This window comes from Apodemus sylvaticus, chromosome 9 (genome assembly GCF_947179515.1).
Source record: "Apodemus sylvaticus chromosome 9, mApoSyl1.1, whole genome shotgun sequence".
Lineage (NCBI taxonomy): Eukaryota > Metazoa > Chordata > Mammalia > Rodentia > Muridae > Apodemus > Apodemus sylvaticus.
Window position 1 is genome coordinate 71,538,009 of NC_067480.1, and position 17,658 is coordinate 71,555,666.

A 17,658-nucleotide genomic window follows, 5' to 3' on the forward strand; every position below is an offset into this window, starting at 1 on the left:
TCATTAAAAAGTAAGAGAAACTACAAATATGTGGAGAAATTTCAATTTCATGTAACTTCATTATTGTTATCCATATTTTCATATTAACATTCAGTCAATCACGGTTCATAAAATAGTTCATATGTCCGTAACTTCCAGTCTAAAAAGATGCTGGTAATAAACAATATTTTGAGTTGCAACCGTAGGATCAAATGAGTACTCCAAAGTTTTGTGGTCACACAGATGGTACTATTTAAATTCAGCTGCAATTGAAATAAAATAAGAAACATTAATGTTGCGAAGGAATTATAAAAAGCTAGGTTTTTTAATCTCACTAGCTAGGGGCTGCTAGTGAGATTAATGCAAGTAAGGAAACAACACCCTAGTTAAAGTACAATTTATGCATATACGTTAACAGTTTTTAAAATTATAGCTGTGTGTATTGATGAGAATGTAGACAAAGGTGGAATCATTACATATGTCAGTCGAAAATTATTTACTACTCTATCATTTAAGGAAAACAATATAGAATAAATCAAAATGAGAAAGGAAGCCACAAAGAAACCTATCAATCACCTACGAAATGCATGCTAAGCATGCAAAGGTTTTGGTAACTTACTGTCCTTGTACATTCACAGTACTATTAGTCATAATAGCCCAAGTCTGAAGGAAAATTATCATAATTAATCAATAATCTATCAAAGGCAGGGTATGAAAATAAAATGTGAAAAATTTAATAAAATATTGTATAGCCTTGGATTATATAATATCAAATTATAGTTTGATAAATTTACACAAATTTACCATTACAGTTTTTAAAATTACAGCTGTGTGTATTGATGAGAATGTAGACAAAAGTGGAATCATTAAATATGGCAGTTGAAAATTATTTACTACTCTATCATTTAAGGGAAACAATATAGAATAAATCAAAATGAGAAAGGAAGCCACAAAGAAAATCACCCCTGAAAATACTACTACAAGGAATATTTCGTGGACTAAGCATATTGTATTTAAGAATATATATGTATATACATATGTGATGTAATGAATAATGAAATGAATAATGAAATAATGAAAATGAATAATGAAAACAATAGACCATGGACTTGAAAGAGAGCAAGGATGGGTAAATGAGAGGTTAAGAGGAAGGAAAAGAGATATTAGTCAGGCTTCTGTAAAAGAACAAAAGGGACAAAATGATAGAAAGGCCAAGGATTCAGTAGCAGTTTAATTAGTTGTTCAGTCCATGAGACTGAATATCTTATCAATCCCAGTCTGGTACTGGAGTCCCAGAATGTCCTAGAGATTTGCTCATTTTCAGCCTACATTGAAATCCTGAAGAACTATGATCTAACACCAGTGACGATAAGTCTCAGCATCAGAACAGATGAACATGCCTGCAAGAGTAAAGACAAACAGGCAAAAAACAGTGGCTTCCTGTTTTATGTTGGCTGCCATGAGAAAATGTGGCTGGGAGTCAGGGTTAGTCTCCTGGCCTCAAATAATGCAGCCAAGAAAAACCTTTCTCATGGATGCCCACATGCCTTGGTTTTAATTAATTGCATATGCAGTCAACACAAGGCAAATGGTGTAATTATAATATAATTTCAAAAATAGTAGTAGTAATAAAACCTTGTGTTTTAGTGGCTCAGTCTTAAGGTTAAGTCCAATAAAACCTTCATGAGTGCGCTAACAATGGAAAGCAAAACAGTAGAATTAAGTTTCTCTACAATAGAACCTGACAGGGATTGTGAAAGAATGCTGAATCATTAGAAACAAACTTTACATTATAAAATAATATTTTGGAGGCTTAATGTAACCTAGCAAGTCTTGAAATTATTACATTTATTAACATAAATTAATTATACATGATAATGGGTTAAGTGATGACATTTTCATATATTTACATAATGTGTTTAGCTCATATTCACCCTACTATATTAATGTATTTTGGTTCTTCTGTTGTGTGAAACTTTTCCTGAGGAGATGAGAACATCTATTTATGACAGATATAGAACCCATGCAAAGCAAAAAACAATCATGCCACCAAATTCCGTTAATGAAGCAATGACATCGTTAAGTTAAGGGCAAGAGGCTGCTCACAGTTGCTGAGATATCTAAAAGACTCTAATAAGAAAGAACAACCCAATATGCAGGAGGTCTTACAAGCCCTAAAACCCTGGCAATCTCTATGGGTTTTGCAGGTACTTGTAAAGATCAATGACCTTCCCTTTCTCAGGCATTCTCACAGCTTTTATATCTTTCAGGAGGCATGAATTTTTGTGAATTAGCAATTTCATGAGACTTCTGAATTGTTTGTTCCTGAATATCAAAAATTGAATGTTTCAAGCCAGAAGATATTACTGCAATACCTATGCATTCTATCTCTCTTTTCAATTCAAATATAATTATTTCATTCCCCCTTCTCTTTCCTCTTTCCAAGTCCCCCTTATGTATTCTGTCTTTCTTCTACCTCAAATTCTTTATCTCTTTTTCATTAAATGTTATTGTTGTATACTTTCATCTCAAAGTTATTAGATCTCCAAGATCATCACTAAAATCAAAGTGTGAAGTAACGGTTATACTTAGTAGGCTGAACCTAGTAATCCATATATTCTGATACTTCTTTGAGTATATCCCACAACTTAAATATATACATTTTACTTGTGAATGACACTACAAAAAAGATGGGAATAAAGTACTAAGTCACATATACATCCATAAAGAAAAATAATTATCATGCAGAAACTTAAGAAATAATGTCATGAGAACTGTTGAAGATACTGAGAGTCAGATGTAGAAAAGAGAAACTGACCTTTTCCAAGGTGACCATGGAGAAGACAAAGGGTCAGACTTCTTTCTTCAAGCAATGGTTTATCACCATCAGCTATCTTCCATTTCTTCTGTGAAAGAGAACATTACGTCAGTTCTGAGTCAACGCCCAGTGCAATGGGATATACATAGAAATCAAGAACAAATGGTGAAACAAAAATCTACGTGAGATGAAAGATGTGCAATACCCCCCTCATATGCTTTCTCAATCAAGTATGTGTCAGATTAACATAGGTAGAGAAGTTACAAGGTGAGATTGCAGTGAGGGCAGCGAGATCAGGAAGGGCAGGAAGTGAGTGAGCTGAGATAGAAGACAGTTGTTAAATCACATGCTAGCTAATGTCACAAATCTGAATTAGAGAGAAATAAAAATTGGCATATTGGCACAAAAACATGTTCATTTATATTGTTTTCTTTACAGCCCATTTACTCAAGAGCAGAGCATCTCTGTGTCCATTGGGAAGGATCAGAAGAAGGGGGTAGCTGGTCCACTAAGGGATGCACTCACGTGCGCACCAATAATTCCCACACCATCTGCAAGTGCTTCCACCTGTCCAGCTTTGCTGTGCTCATGGCTCTATACCATGAGGTATTAAGTCTCAAGCATGAGTGTGTGTGTGAGTGTGTGTGTGTGTGTGTGTATGTGTGTGTGTGTCCCAGAAGTACTTACAGATTATTATTAGAAAATCCATAAGTTAATGAGCACAGATTGGTTCCTACTCTATTATCTCACTGATATTCTGTAGAATTATTGATCACCAAGGTTAACTTAACTAATTTGACTGGTTAGAAATGTGGTCATTGAAGCTATATGCTTTGCCAATACTCCATGAAGGACAACAGAAATGTTTTTGTCAATTTTTATTAGTTATTTTGCTGCTTCTCTCATAAAACGTTGTGACTGAAAGCAATATAAGTAAAAAGGCTAATTTGGCCATCTAGTTCCAAAGGTACCCTTTCTATCATGACACACAAAGAGTGATATCACAAGCAGAAGGTAAAAACTGAGAGATCAAGTTTTCTTTACACACAGGAAGTAGAGAATAAAAAAAGGGGAAACACAGTTATAAACCCTCAAAACCTTCCCAGAATGGAATATACCCTCCGGTAAAATTGTACCCACAAAAGATTCTATAACCTCCCAGGAATACACAAACTGGAGATCAATGTTGAAATTCACAGTTGATGATGACATTTCACATCTGAACCTCCAGAAAGGTATGTGTAGCTTAAGCTCCCTGATGAAATTGCCAAACTCTCAAGAAATACCAGTAGTTGGTTGTAGAGATGAAATGAGAACAATATTAATGGCAATATATAGAATATTACAATTTTGGATACATAGGTCTTATACTACCCCTAGAAGATTCTCAGAATAAGTTCAGAAAAGACAGTTCATATTATTATAATTGAAGGGTAGTTAAGTCTGGATATAATACATTACCTTTCTTCAGTAATTTTATTTCATGAATATTTTACAGTAACATACTACCTAAATTTTAAATCAAGCCATTGGGTACATAGTGCTTATATGACCCTTGGAATATTTTTGGAATGACTGCAGAACACACACTCTATAATGACACAATTATAGTCATTAAAATTGAATGGTGGTTAAGGCAGGTATAACACATGACCTTTCTTAAGTAATTTTATTTCATGAAGATTTTAGAGTAACAGAAAAACAAAATTTTAAATGAAGTCATTTTAAAAATATATTGATTGAAAGCTCAGGTAGGTAAGTTAAGGAAAGTTACAGAAACTTTCACTGTTCCATCAGTATGAATAAGCATGATCAATCAAAGAAATACTTCAAACGTTGGGAAATGGAGGTGGCAGACCTTAGAGTTGCAGGGGACAATGGGATCTGGAATTGGAAGCATCATTTAACTTGCAAGATAATTATATTCCAAACTGCCTTGATTGAATCAAACTGAAATACCTGGCCATTATCAAAGACAGCATCATTCTACAGAATCTTTAGATGTCAACAAAACCTCAGGGAACTAAAGTTAAAAAAAACACTCACCTATTGTCTTCTAGTCAATCTGAAATAACAAAATTATCAAAGCTCTCATTTCATAAAAAATTAAAAAATACTTTATTCTAGGGTGAAATATAAGTGAAAATGGCCCAGGAAGATAAGTGCAGATTTTTCTAAACAGCATGATTTTTATAATGAGAGAAAAAAGAAAATAATGTATTTAATTAATTCAAATAAGATAGTGGAACATCAGATAGATGAATCACAGGGAAGCATGGAAAATCTGGCGTAGCCTCAAATGCTGCTGATATTTTCTGGTTTGGAATATTAGACGTTAGAAGTCTGGTTGTGTGATTCAAAATAATTTCTACAATATTCCCAAGAATGCTGGGTAATTCACAGATAGGCAATATATGGTATTTATAGGGCTAAATACAATTATAATTATATTCTTGCCATTTCGCACCGTTCCAATTCTCTATAGTCCTAAGTGTTAGACATTTGGTTAGCCTTGTCTAATGTAGCTCTTAGTCTGTAATTTAGATTTGCATACCCCTGTTGTACTTTAGTCCATGTTTACAAAATATTTTACTATTCAATGGCCATCATGCTATATATTTTTGCATTCATGTTTCATTTAGTTAATATTTATTCAGTGACTCTCATTGGTAAGCACGAATCTCAAACTTTATGACACAACTAAGAACAAGATCTCCAATCTCTCAGATTTCCTATAGTTGATACTACAGTAACTGCCATATGTATATGTAGACTCTGAAGTATCTCTTTGTGGTTTGTAGGAGGATGCTGTGCTTTCTGCACTCTCTGTGATCACCTATGTGGGACTGAGTCTTTCTCTCTTATGCCTATTTCTGGCAGTCCTCACTTTTCTCCTGTGCCAGCCCATTCAGAATACCAGCACGACACTGCACCTGAATCTCTCCGTCTGCCTGTTCCTGGCTGACCTTCTGTTCCTCACAGGCATCAACAGAACTAAGCCTAAGGTTAGTGACTTAATAAAATTGCTTCATTGTCCTAATCATTCATAACTATCACATCCTTAGCAAGTATGAAGAGAGAATCAGCAGTAGAGATGTTGGAAGAAAAGGCAGGATGAAAATTTCAGCTTTCTTTCTATATAGAATTGAAGGAATCTCTATGTTTAGTTGGTCATTTTGGAATCAAGAGTGTTACTAGCAGTGATGTCACTCTACAGTGTCATTTATTTTGGTGGTGTCTGAGTCTAGTTCATAGACATGAATATACACATGTAAACAGTAATGTGTATGAGTACAGCAGTCAGAGCAAAGTGTCAGGCTGTTTCTCTATTGTGTCCTCATTAGTGCCTTGGGACATAGTCTCTTATTGAATCAGATGCTTTCCACTTTCACTAGAATGACGGAACCAGACAGCTTTGATGGTGTACATCCCTCTGTTGCTCCATAGTGCTGGCCTTGCAGCCACATGAAAACATGCCCAACTTCCTTTTTTTTCTAGGCATTTAAACACATAACCTCATGTTTTCAAAGCAGGTGGTCTTACTCACTGGGTCATTCCCCTATTCATAGGTGCATTTCATATCATCTCAAAATAGATGTAAACAACTTTTGTGTGTGTGTGTGTTTGAGACAGGGTTTTTCTTCTTCACATGCACACAGGGAGTAATAATAATAATAATAATAATAAAGATGATACTAAAGAAATATTACAATTATAGCTAAAATGTATTTTTGGATACTTATGGATAAAAAATGAGCACACATTTTAAAACTCAACTAACATTTATTTCTATTATCACTTTATGATTTGTAAGTCTGGTTCACATCCACTAAAAGTGATGAACTCTCATCTTGACAGGACATTTATTATATTTATGTAGCACTAACAAACAGTGAATGCTTTATGCTGGGGGCTCATTATAATTTTCTCTGAACACAGATACTGCAACAAGGATTTGATAAACATTTTTTGCCTTTGATCTAAGACTCATTCAACTAGGAAAACAAATAATATCAAGTCAGAAAGAGAGACAAGCCGTGGTTATTTTCAAGTGCCCAGCATAAAAGATTGCCAGTAGATTCCACTGAAGATCCCCAGGAAGCAGCACAGAGCATTTATCTTTTTTTAGATTTTTTCTTCTTTATTAGATATTTTCTTTATTTATATTTTAAATGTTATCCTCTTTCCTTTTTTCCTCTCCAAAACTCCCCTATCCCATTCCCCTCCCCTGCTCACCAACCTACCCACTCCAACTTCCCTGTCCAGGCCTTCCCCTACACTGGAACAAAAAGCCTTCACAGGACCAAGGGCCTCTCCTCTCATTGATGTCCAACAAGGCCATCCTCTGCTATATATGCTGCTGGAGCCATGGATCCCTCCATGTGTAGTCTTTGATTGGTGGTTTAGGCTCTGGAAGCTCTAGGGGAACTGATTAGTTCATATTGTTGCTCCTCCTATGGGGCTGCAAACCTCTTCAGCTCCTTGGGTCCTTTTTCTAGGTCTTCCACTGGGGACCTTGTGCACAGTCCAATAGTTGGCTGAGAGCATCCCCCTCTGTATGTGTCAGGTACTGGCAGAGTCTCTCAGGAAACAGTTATATCAGACTCCTGTCAGCAAGCACTTGTTGGCATCCACAATAGTATCTGGGTTTGGTAACTGCATATGGGATGGATCCCCAAGTGGGGCAGTCTCTGGATGGCCTTTCCTTCAGTCTCTGTTCCACACTTTGTCTCTGTATCTCTTCCCATGGGTATTTTGTTCCCCGTTCTAAGAAGGACCAAAGTATCCAACTTTGATCTTCCTTCTTCTTGAGCTTCATGTGGGCTGTGAATTATATCGTGGGTATTCCTAGTTTCTGGGCTAATATCCACTTATCAGTGAGTGCATACCATGTGTGTTCTTTTGTGACTTGGTTACCTTACTCAGGATGATATTTTCTATTTCCATCCATTTGCCTAAGAATTTCATGAATTTGTCCCTTTTAATAGCTGAGTAGTACCCCATTGTGTAAATGTACCACACTTTCTGTATCCATTCCTCTTTTGAGGGACATCTGGGTTGTTTCTATCTTCTGGTTATTATAAATAAAGCTGTTATGAACATAGTGGGGCATGTGTCCTTATTACACGTTGGAGCATCTTCTGGGAATATGCCCAGCAGTAGTATAGCTGAGTCCTCGAGTTGTACTATGACCAATTTTCTGAGGAACCACCAAAATGATTTCCAGAGTGGTTATACCTGTTTGCAATCCCACCCATAATGGAGGCGTGTTCCTCTTTCTCCTCATCCTTGCCAGCATCTGCTGTTATCTGAGATTTTGACCTTAGCCATCCTGACTGCTGTGAAGTGGAATCTCAGTGTTGTTTTGATTTGCATTTCCTTGATGACTAAGGTTGTTAAACACTTTTCATCCATTTGGTATTTCTCAGTTGAGAATTCTTTGTTTAGCTCTATGCTTCATTCTTCATAGGGGTAATTGATTCTCTGGAGTCTAACTTCTTGAGTTCTTGTATATAGTAGAGGATATTAGTCCTCTATTAGATGCAGGATTGGTAATGAAAATGGCCATCTTGCTGAAAGCAATCTACATATTCAATGCAATCCTCACCAAAATTCCAACTCAATTATTCATAGTTAGAAAGAGCAATTTCCAAATTCATCTGGAATAACAAAAAAAACAGGATACCAAAAACTGTTCTTAACAATAAAAGAACTTCTGACAGAATCACCATCCCTGACTTCAAGCAGTACTACAGAGGAATCATGATTTTAAAAAAACTGCATGGTATTGGTACAGTGACAGGCATATAAATCAATGAAATAGAATTGAAGACCCAGTAATGAACCCATGCACCTATGGTCACTTGATCTTTGACAAAGAAGCTAAAACTATCCAGTGGGAAAAAGACAGCATTTTCAAAAAAATGGTACTGTTTCAGCTGGTGGAAAGCATGTAGAAGAATGTAAATAGATCTATTCTTACCTCCTTCTACAAAGCTTAAGTTCAAGTGGATCAAGGACCTCCAATTCAAACCAGATATATAATAGAAAAGAAAATGGAGAAGAGCCTCAAGCACATGGGCACAGGGAAAAAAAATTCCTGAACAGAACACCAATAGCTTATGCTCTAAGATCAAGAATTGACAAATGGGACCTCATAAAATTGCAAAGACTCTATAGGGCAAAGAACACTGTGAATAGAACATTTGTCTTAAAGTTATGCTTAAAGTTTGGGGGAAATGAAGTATGACTCTAGGAAACCTTCTGCATTACCGATTTGAGGCATGTGCTGGTAGCATTAACTCCTTGGAATTTTCTCATATGATATTCTATTCATGCGGAAAGTAAATTTTAATGATGGTATGGTACTCCTTCAAAGTATGCTGTTTCCAAGCAAAATGTCACAGGATCCTGTTGTGGTAAAACACCACCATCCGGTAAAAAAATAAGTACTGAGAATTGGATCAGGCACAGATGAAATCTGCCCCCACACTCTTTTTATTCTTCTTCCCAGGTGCTGTGCTCCATCATAGCAGGGATGTTGCACTACCTCTACTTGGCTTCCTTCATGTGGATGTTTCTGGAAGGCCTACAACTTTTTCTCACTGTGAGCAATCTCAAAGTGGCCAACTACAGCAACTCAGGCAGATTCAAGAAGAGGTTCATGTATCCTGTAGGATATGGGCTTCCTGCTTTTATTGTTGCTGTATCTGCAATAGCTGGCCACAAGAATTATGGAACATATAACCAGTAAGCATAGTGTATGTGTATGTGTCCAAGAAGAAAATGTATAAATATAACTTCATAATTATCATTGAAAAACTAATTTTATGTTTTGTATTGTTATGAATACCAAAAATACTGGTTCTCAGTATATTCTTTTGTTGGTGGTGCTTTAAGGAATGTTATTATGGATATAACATGAAAAGTTGTCCATTCATAGATGCCATTTGATGTGTGTGTGTGTGTGTGTGTGTGTGTGTGTTGCACAGATAGATAGATAGATAGATAGATAGATAGATAGATAGATAGATAGATAGATGGATGGATAGATGATATACAGATAGATATAGATACAACTATGAATCAACAGACACTATTTTTAGGTGCTGATGCTTTGTTTCTTTGAGACATGGTCTCATGCATCCCAGGATGGAGTGGAACTCACTTAGTCCATGGTGTCCTTGAGCTTCCTGTTCTACTGGTTCCACCTATTGGATGCTTTCATCTCCACACTGAGTTTGTGCAGCAGTGATGGCAGAACCAAGTCTGTGTGCATCCAAGATGCACTCTCACAACCGGTCCCCATATCGTCTAATTCTTAAAACCATAATCTAACTGAAACCCTCTGTATCTCTGGTGTCTTATTGCATTGAGAATTTTGGCAAAATAAGAATCCTTTCACAGGCACATCTACACACACACACACACAGACACACACACACACATATATATACATATACACAAATATGTATGTACACACACACACATACACTTTGAAAACAACTTCAGGAAAATAAGGAATAGTTAAAGCAATACCATAGTTCCCCCACTAAAATCAGATGTGTTGTGTTCTTTAAGAACTTCAAACAGTAGGTAGAGATTAAGATAATTTCCTTGAATGACAATAACAATGAGGATAAAAATACCAACTACCAAAGGCTGATCTGTTGCTCATGTGGCTCTCAACCTGACTCTATGGAGATGGAAGTTCTTTATTCCATTGATAGATATATGGGGATAATTGTAATTCATGTATTTTTGAAAGATCAAAGCTGAAAGGAAGCCAAGTAAAAGTACTCAAGGCTTCATTATGAAGAGTAATGAATTTCTGTCCTTTTAAAAACTTTCCAAATCTCCCCTCTCAGCAGTTAGTTGAATTGATTATCATTTGGATACTGTTGAGTTACAAGCTTGGTTATACCTATGATAGAATGTCATCCACATTAACAATCTTGCACTCAGAGATATGCTTAGTGTGCACTTTGAGTCTTACACTCATCCATATTTATGGCAGAGCATAAATAGTAGACAAAATTGGGAACAGGCAAACTGTTTCAATAAAGGACAAAATATTAATTATATTAGGTTTTCAGACCAAATAGTCTCTTTACCAATCACTCTAAATCATACTCAGTCATTAATAATATGTAAAGTGTTATAAAAACTAATCAATTGCACATCAAAATCTCTACACCAATTTTATTCATTCAGTTCCCAGATAAATGAAACACAAATTTTATATTTAAAATAAGCATTTAATGAACTTGAGCTAGGCAGACATCTAACCTCTAAAATATTTGAGTCTACTTCCCTCTCCATAGCCCCAATGTAGAAATTTGTATGTTTCATCTGAACTGCTCTTAATACCAATTTACTGTCCTTCATTGCAAAGTTTTCGTAACTCACCTACCATAAGGTGATGGCTCCACTTCCATCTTCTATCCCCACTCATCATCCTCTTTCAACACTAAGCCCAGGAATCCCAAATTCTGCTTATCATAATTCTGCCCAGTTGTAGGCATCATTATTCACTAATCAGGGATAACTTGAGGAGGACGGCAAGGATGCATAGCATAAGTCTGGTCTATTTGCAGATTCTTTCTTCCCTAGGAGCAACCTGGCATTGGGGTGCAGTATTTAACCTCAAAATACATAGAAAAGAACACACCTCAACAGGAATGAATGCAACTGAGTCCTAGTAAAACTTATATGTGAAATATTAGTACTTGGCAATTTCATTTGTTACATGGTTGTAGTTTTCAATCCAAGAAGTCAACTTATGAGTGGATTTTTCTTGTATCCTAAATGTTGTCTGTGAACATTACAGTTATCAGATTCATAGTACTCTGCCAAGACCCAGGTATTGACATTTTCCATGACATAATATGACAATCCTCAAGAAATAGAGTAATTTTACATAAAATGTATAATTTTCATTGTTTGATGTAGCTTACAGTTAACTACTGATTTGACCGTCTTTTGCCTACCCATGTCATTATTAACAGCTACATCTATTTACCTTGACTTTTGCTCCAAAAATTTACATGCACATCCTCCTACATAAACTATATCATCTACGGTTTATAGATGAGAAAATTCACAAGTGACCAATAGAAGTTTAAAACAAATGGAGAAGTAAGTGTCCATGTTTGCATAGAAACAATCTTCCTAAGATTTACATTTTACAAAAATTTGTTCTAAATCTTTGAAACATTCAAAACATCACAAAAAGTTTTCTTGTGGAAAATAGAGGAATTGGTGAGTTTATTTGGAGAAATGGCAGCTACTGAACTTGAATTGCCTCGTTCCTTCACATGTATTTTACCTTCTCCAAGTTCTGATCACTTCCTACTTCCTACTTTGGAAACTGATCCTCAGGGCAGCCAGCTTGTGTCAGACAAGAAACTCTTTTGAAATTCAGCTTGGAATTATCGGTTCCACACAGTGTCAGATCATACTCTAGGGCCTGGTGTACAATTCTCTTTCCTTCAATAGTGACAGAGACTGATAATTCCCAACTTCTGAACACAGCTGCTGGCTCAGCGTTCATAGAGGATTCATCTGGAGCTTCTTGGGGCCGGTGGCAGCCATTATCTTGGTAGGTGACTGTTACTTGTAAGTATGCCTACATTCAGCTGGCATAGAATAGTATGCCCATTGTATCTGTTAAAGTGGAACTGAAATGAAGAAGTGTAAACAGATCTAAGTCTGAAAGCCTTTTGTTCTCAAGTATACTGTCATCATACATATGTACCTCCTATGCTTGTCCAAATTTATTTTTGGGAAATTTACATATATATGTATATTTATATTTATAAGGGACTATGGTCCTATTTAATCCTTATTTATTATCTCAAACTCTCTTTGTAATGTTGCATCCTCTTCCTTTTTAAGATTGTCAAATGTGTTAAACTAGGATATGCCATACATGCATCAGTTTGTGTCCAGCAGTGCAGTCATGGATAGCCTGTTAGTGGCCATAGGCAAAACAATATTGAGTCTTTTTCTTCTACTAACTATTTAAGCCAGTCATTCCTCAGTTGGGTTGGCACCTCAAGCATTCCTTCCTCACCCAAGCTGGGATTTTGCATTGTTTAATCTTAAGAGGGTTTTGTGTGGATAACTATGGTGGCTGTGAGATCATGAGCAAAATAATCTTGCCATACATAGAAGACAGCATTCTCCAGGATCTCTTTTCATCCATCTGCTCCTTCCTTCATTCTGATTCCTCTTCTGTAACTATATACATTCCTTCATGGACTGTTTCTAAAGCCCTCGATTTGTTCGTTGATTTTTACTTCAGAAAATTTTTAATGTGCATCCATCTATTGTACAAGATGGGTTCCTAGATTTTTAAAAATTTAATCAATAGCTTTTGCCTAGGTCAATGTCTTAAGTTTACTGTTACAAAAACCAATATTTGGCCAAGGCAAATATTATAACGGCAAACATTTAATTGGAGCTACCTTATATTTTCAGAGATATAGTCCATTATTATCATGGCAGCTGGCAGGGAGACTTGTGCCAGAGAAAACTGGATGTCTACATCTTGATCTGAAGGAAGCCCTGAGGAGACTGTCTTTAATGGGCAGCCAGGAGGAAACTATATTTTTAATTGTGTGGAGCTTGCACATAGGAGAATCTAAGTTCCACCTTGGCACTGGCACACTACCTTCAACAAGGTCATGACCCCTCCAATAAGGCCACACTTACTATGAGTACCACTCTCTATGGCATTCATTCAAGTGCATGAATCTATGGAAACCAAACCTATTCAAATCACCACCGCCATCAATGAATAATAGCCTTCCAATTTCAGAATGTTCCATTTTTAATAAAAATTACTAAAAAATATATAAATGAGGGCAGCTGTAATTGTATTGTGAGCTGTACACAATACTTCAGAGAATGTGCATAGAAACTAAAGGAAGTCTGAATTTTTGCCAAATTATTCTCAGATCCAACACAAGTTGTAGTATATGAAAAAGATCCTGAAGTAATCTCCAATTCATTTCCTCATATGACTTCCACAGGTAAACCTGGTGTTCTACTTTCTAATTATATGGATTTTGAGAAGCAAACTTGCTTCTCTCAATAAAGAAGTTTCTACACTTCAAGACACAAGGTAAGAATGAAGTAGAATCAGGTTTTCTCCTTGTAACATTTTCTAGAGGAAAAACACTTATGGGAAAATATGATAATGACTATGAGTGAAGTTCACAGATAGAGTTCTTGATTATTAGGATTGAAGCCCTAGCTTCTGTTCCCAGACCAACAGACAAATACATAAAATCATACAAAGGTACAAATCAAAATTCTCCATACTAAAGCTCTGAGCATAACCAGGACCATGGAATAGAAGAAGGGAGAAAAGTATACATTTCTGTTAAGCCAATGCAGGCTTTTAATTATGTACTATGGATATTTTGTTATTTAATTATTGGTATAATATTGTTTCTGTGAAATAAATACCAAGAGCTTTGTCTTAATTTATTTTCCTATTGCTGTGATAATATACAATGACAAATACATGTTGATGAAGAAAGGGTCTTTTTCATCTCACTGGTCTTAAACTTTGTATAGCACAAATTAAGGGAAGGTCAAGGCAAGTAAAGATTGAAATGCTTTGCTCTGCAGCATCCATGATTGGAAAGAAGATGGCAATGAATGCATACATGTATACATATTCCTTTCTACATTTTATGTAATGTAGCATCCCAACTCTGGGGTATGATACGATGACACTGGGCAAAACATCCCTCCTCAGTTAATATAATCATGACAGTCCTTCAAAGATATTCGCAGAGGTTAACCTTAATCTCAATATTCCCTCATAGAATATTCCCTCAGAAGCAGGCCATTCAAGTGATTCTAGGTTCTTCCAAGTAGACATCGAATGCATCACTGCTCTGTCCTTCCTAACTTGATACTCAACCTCTTCACTTTTATGCTATTACATTTTACTCATGTTCCTCATAGCCTCAGAGTCATATCACAATGGGGCATCTATACAGTCCAAATCAAAAGCCTGTAAAGACATTTATAGTTTCAACATAGTAAAACTTGAAGTTTTAGTACATACATACAAAATTTCTTAAGTGTGTTCTGTTATAATTTTTCTCTTACTTTTTTTATGTATTGCATCCTGTCCACGGTATCCCTTTCTTCCATTCCTCCAAGTCCCTCCCCACACCTCACTCCTCCCCTAGATCCACTTCTGTTTCACTTAAAATTGAAAATATCCCAATAATCTCTGCACAAAACTTCTCATATCAAGGCTGGACATGGAAACCCAATAGGAGCAAAAGGGTCTTAGGATCAGGCCAAAGAGTCAGAAATACCTCCCATTTCGATTGTTGGTAGTCCAGCAAAACCACTAAGTTATATAACCAAAAAATATATGAGGAGGATCATACAGGGTATTTTTCTATACTTTCAGTCTCTGTGAGCTCCTATGAGCTCTGTTTCACTGATTCATTTGGCTGTATTTGCATTGTGTCCTCTACCCTTCTGCCTCCTATAAGCCTTCCTCCACATCTTCAGTGAGGTTCCACTGGCTTCCCCTAGATTTTGGCTATGAGTCTCTGAATCTACTTCCTTCAATTTCTGGATTATGCCCAACTGATAATGATTGGGCTAGACACTGATCTATGACAATAGTAGGTAATCATTAGGAATCACTTTATTTACTTTTTTGCCAGTATTGTTTGGTTCTATCCTGGGTCTCTGAGTGTCCTGCCTGTGCTTCTTGGCCAACCAGGAAGTGTTCATTTTGTGGTGTAGGCGTCAGGTTGGACCAATCATTAGTTGGCCACTTCAATAAGTTCTGCACAGTCATTACCCCAAAACAACTTGTATGTAAGACATGTATACTTTAATAAGCAAAATATTTCTAAAAATTAATAGCCTACACATGAAAACCATAAAGTTTCCAGAAATCTAAATTAACTTGCAGTGAAAGCCTAATAGACAGAAGTTAACATTGTTGTCATTGTTTTCTTACAGGATTATGACATTTAAAGCCATTGCTCAGTTATTTGTATTGGGATGTTCTTGGGTCATTGGCTTATTTATTTTCATTGACGTTGGGAAGACAGTGCGATTGATCATTGCCTATCTGTTCACCATCATCAATGTCCTGCAGGGTGTTTTGATATTTATGGTACATTGTCTGCTTAATCGCCAGGTAAGGCTGTATCATATCTCACAAACCTAGCTCCAATTGTGTTTAGAACAAGATACTATATTCTTTTTTCACATTTCAATTGTGAAATTTTCATTTATTTATGATAGTTTTTAAGTTTTGCCTAGATAAAGCATACAATGTGTTTCATATCTAGTCAGCATCTAGGCATACATCTTAGAGGCATGTCAAGATGAGATGGATCATTCTCCATTAACAAAGAGTTCTGTATTACCAATTTTTAAATCATGGTGGCATAAATACATAAGATTTGGGTTTTGTTCATGCTATATAATTCACATTTGACTTAATATTTATGAAATGAAAAGCTCTTCACTTGACAGTGATTTTGGTTGGCATTATGAACACATATAATGTTCTGATATCAAATGAGGAAGAGATCATATATAAATCACACCTTAAATCTTGAAGCTTCTACATAGTAGCTATCAAGAACCTCCACATAAAACCAGACACACTGAAACTAATAGAAAAGAAACTGGGGAAGAGCCTTGAGCACATGGGCACAGGGGAAAAGTTCCTGAACAGAACACCAATAGCTTATGCTCGAAGATCAAGAATTGACAAATGGAACCTCATAAAACTACAAAGTTTCTTGATCATTTTGATGTGTTCTTGAATTCAGTTGGCAAGAATTTTATTGAGTATTTTTGCATTGATAGTCATAAGGTAAATTGGTCTGAAGTTCTCTTTCTTTGTTGGATCTTTGTGTGGTTTTGGTATCAGTGAAATTATGACTTCATAGAAGGAGTTGGGTAATGTTCCTTTTGTTTCTATTTTGTGGAATAGTTTGAAGAGTATTGGTGTTAAGTCTTCTTTGAAGGTCTGATAGAATTCTGCCAGAAGGTCTGACAGAAAACCATCTGGTCCTGTGCTTTTGGGGGGGGGGGAGTTGGGGGACTGTCAATGACCACTTCTATATCTTTAGGGGTTATGGGACCATTTAGGTGGTCTATAGGATCCTGATTAAACTTTGGTAATTGGTATCTGTCTAGGAAATTGTCCATTTCATCCATATTTTCCAGTTGTATTGAGTATAGGCTTTTCTAGTAGGATATGATAATTTTTTGAATTTCCTCAGTTTCTGTTGTTATTTCTCCCTTTTCATTTCTGATTTTGTTAATTTGGATATTGTCTCTGTGCCCTCTGGTAGTCTGGCTAAAGGTTTATCTATCTTGTTGATTTTCTCAAAGAACCAGCTCCTGGTTTTATTGATTCTTCATATAATTCTTTTTGTTTCAACTTGGTTGATTTCAGCCCTGAGTTTGATGATTTCCTGCCTTCTACTCCTCTTGGGTGTATTAGCTCCTTTCTGTTCTAAAGCTTTCAGGTGTGCTGTTAAGCTGCTAGCCTATGCTTTATCCAGCTTCTTTTTGGAGGCACTCATAGCTATGAGTTTTCCTATTAGCACTGCTTTCATTGTGTCCCATAAATTTGGGTATGTTGTGCCTTCATTTTCATTAAATTCTAAAAAGGTTTTGATTTCTTTCCTTATTTCTTCCTTGACCAAGGTATCATTGAGTAGAGCATTGTTCAGCTTCCATGTGAATGTGGCCTTTCTGTTGTTTTTGTTCCTATTGAAGGCCACCATTACTCCATAGTGATCTGATAAGAGGCATGGAATTAGTTTGATCTTGTTATATCTATTGAGGTC

At 36.1% G+C, this 17,658-nt stretch overlaps 1 protein-coding gene across 1 annotated transcript in view; it reads left to right on the plus strand.

The window, feature by feature from the left end:
• LOC127692310 (adhesion G protein-coupled receptor E4) overlaps positions 1-17,658 on the plus strand; it is a 101,121-nt gene that overhangs the window by 47,967 nt on the left and 35,496 nt on the right. The window contains exons 10-15 of the mRNA XM_052192523.1: positions 3,236-3,403; positions 5,599-5,802; positions 9,312-9,547; positions 12,332-12,398; positions 13,834-13,925; positions 15,806-15,986. Coding sequence (XP_052048483.1) covers positions 3,236-3,403; positions 5,599-5,802; positions 9,312-9,547; positions 12,332-12,398; positions 13,834-13,925; positions 15,806-15,986 — 948 coding nt within the window. The remainder of the gene's footprint in view (positions 1-3,235; positions 3,404-5,598; positions 5,803-9,311; positions 9,548-12,331; positions 12,399-13,833; positions 13,926-15,805; positions 15,987-17,658) is intronic.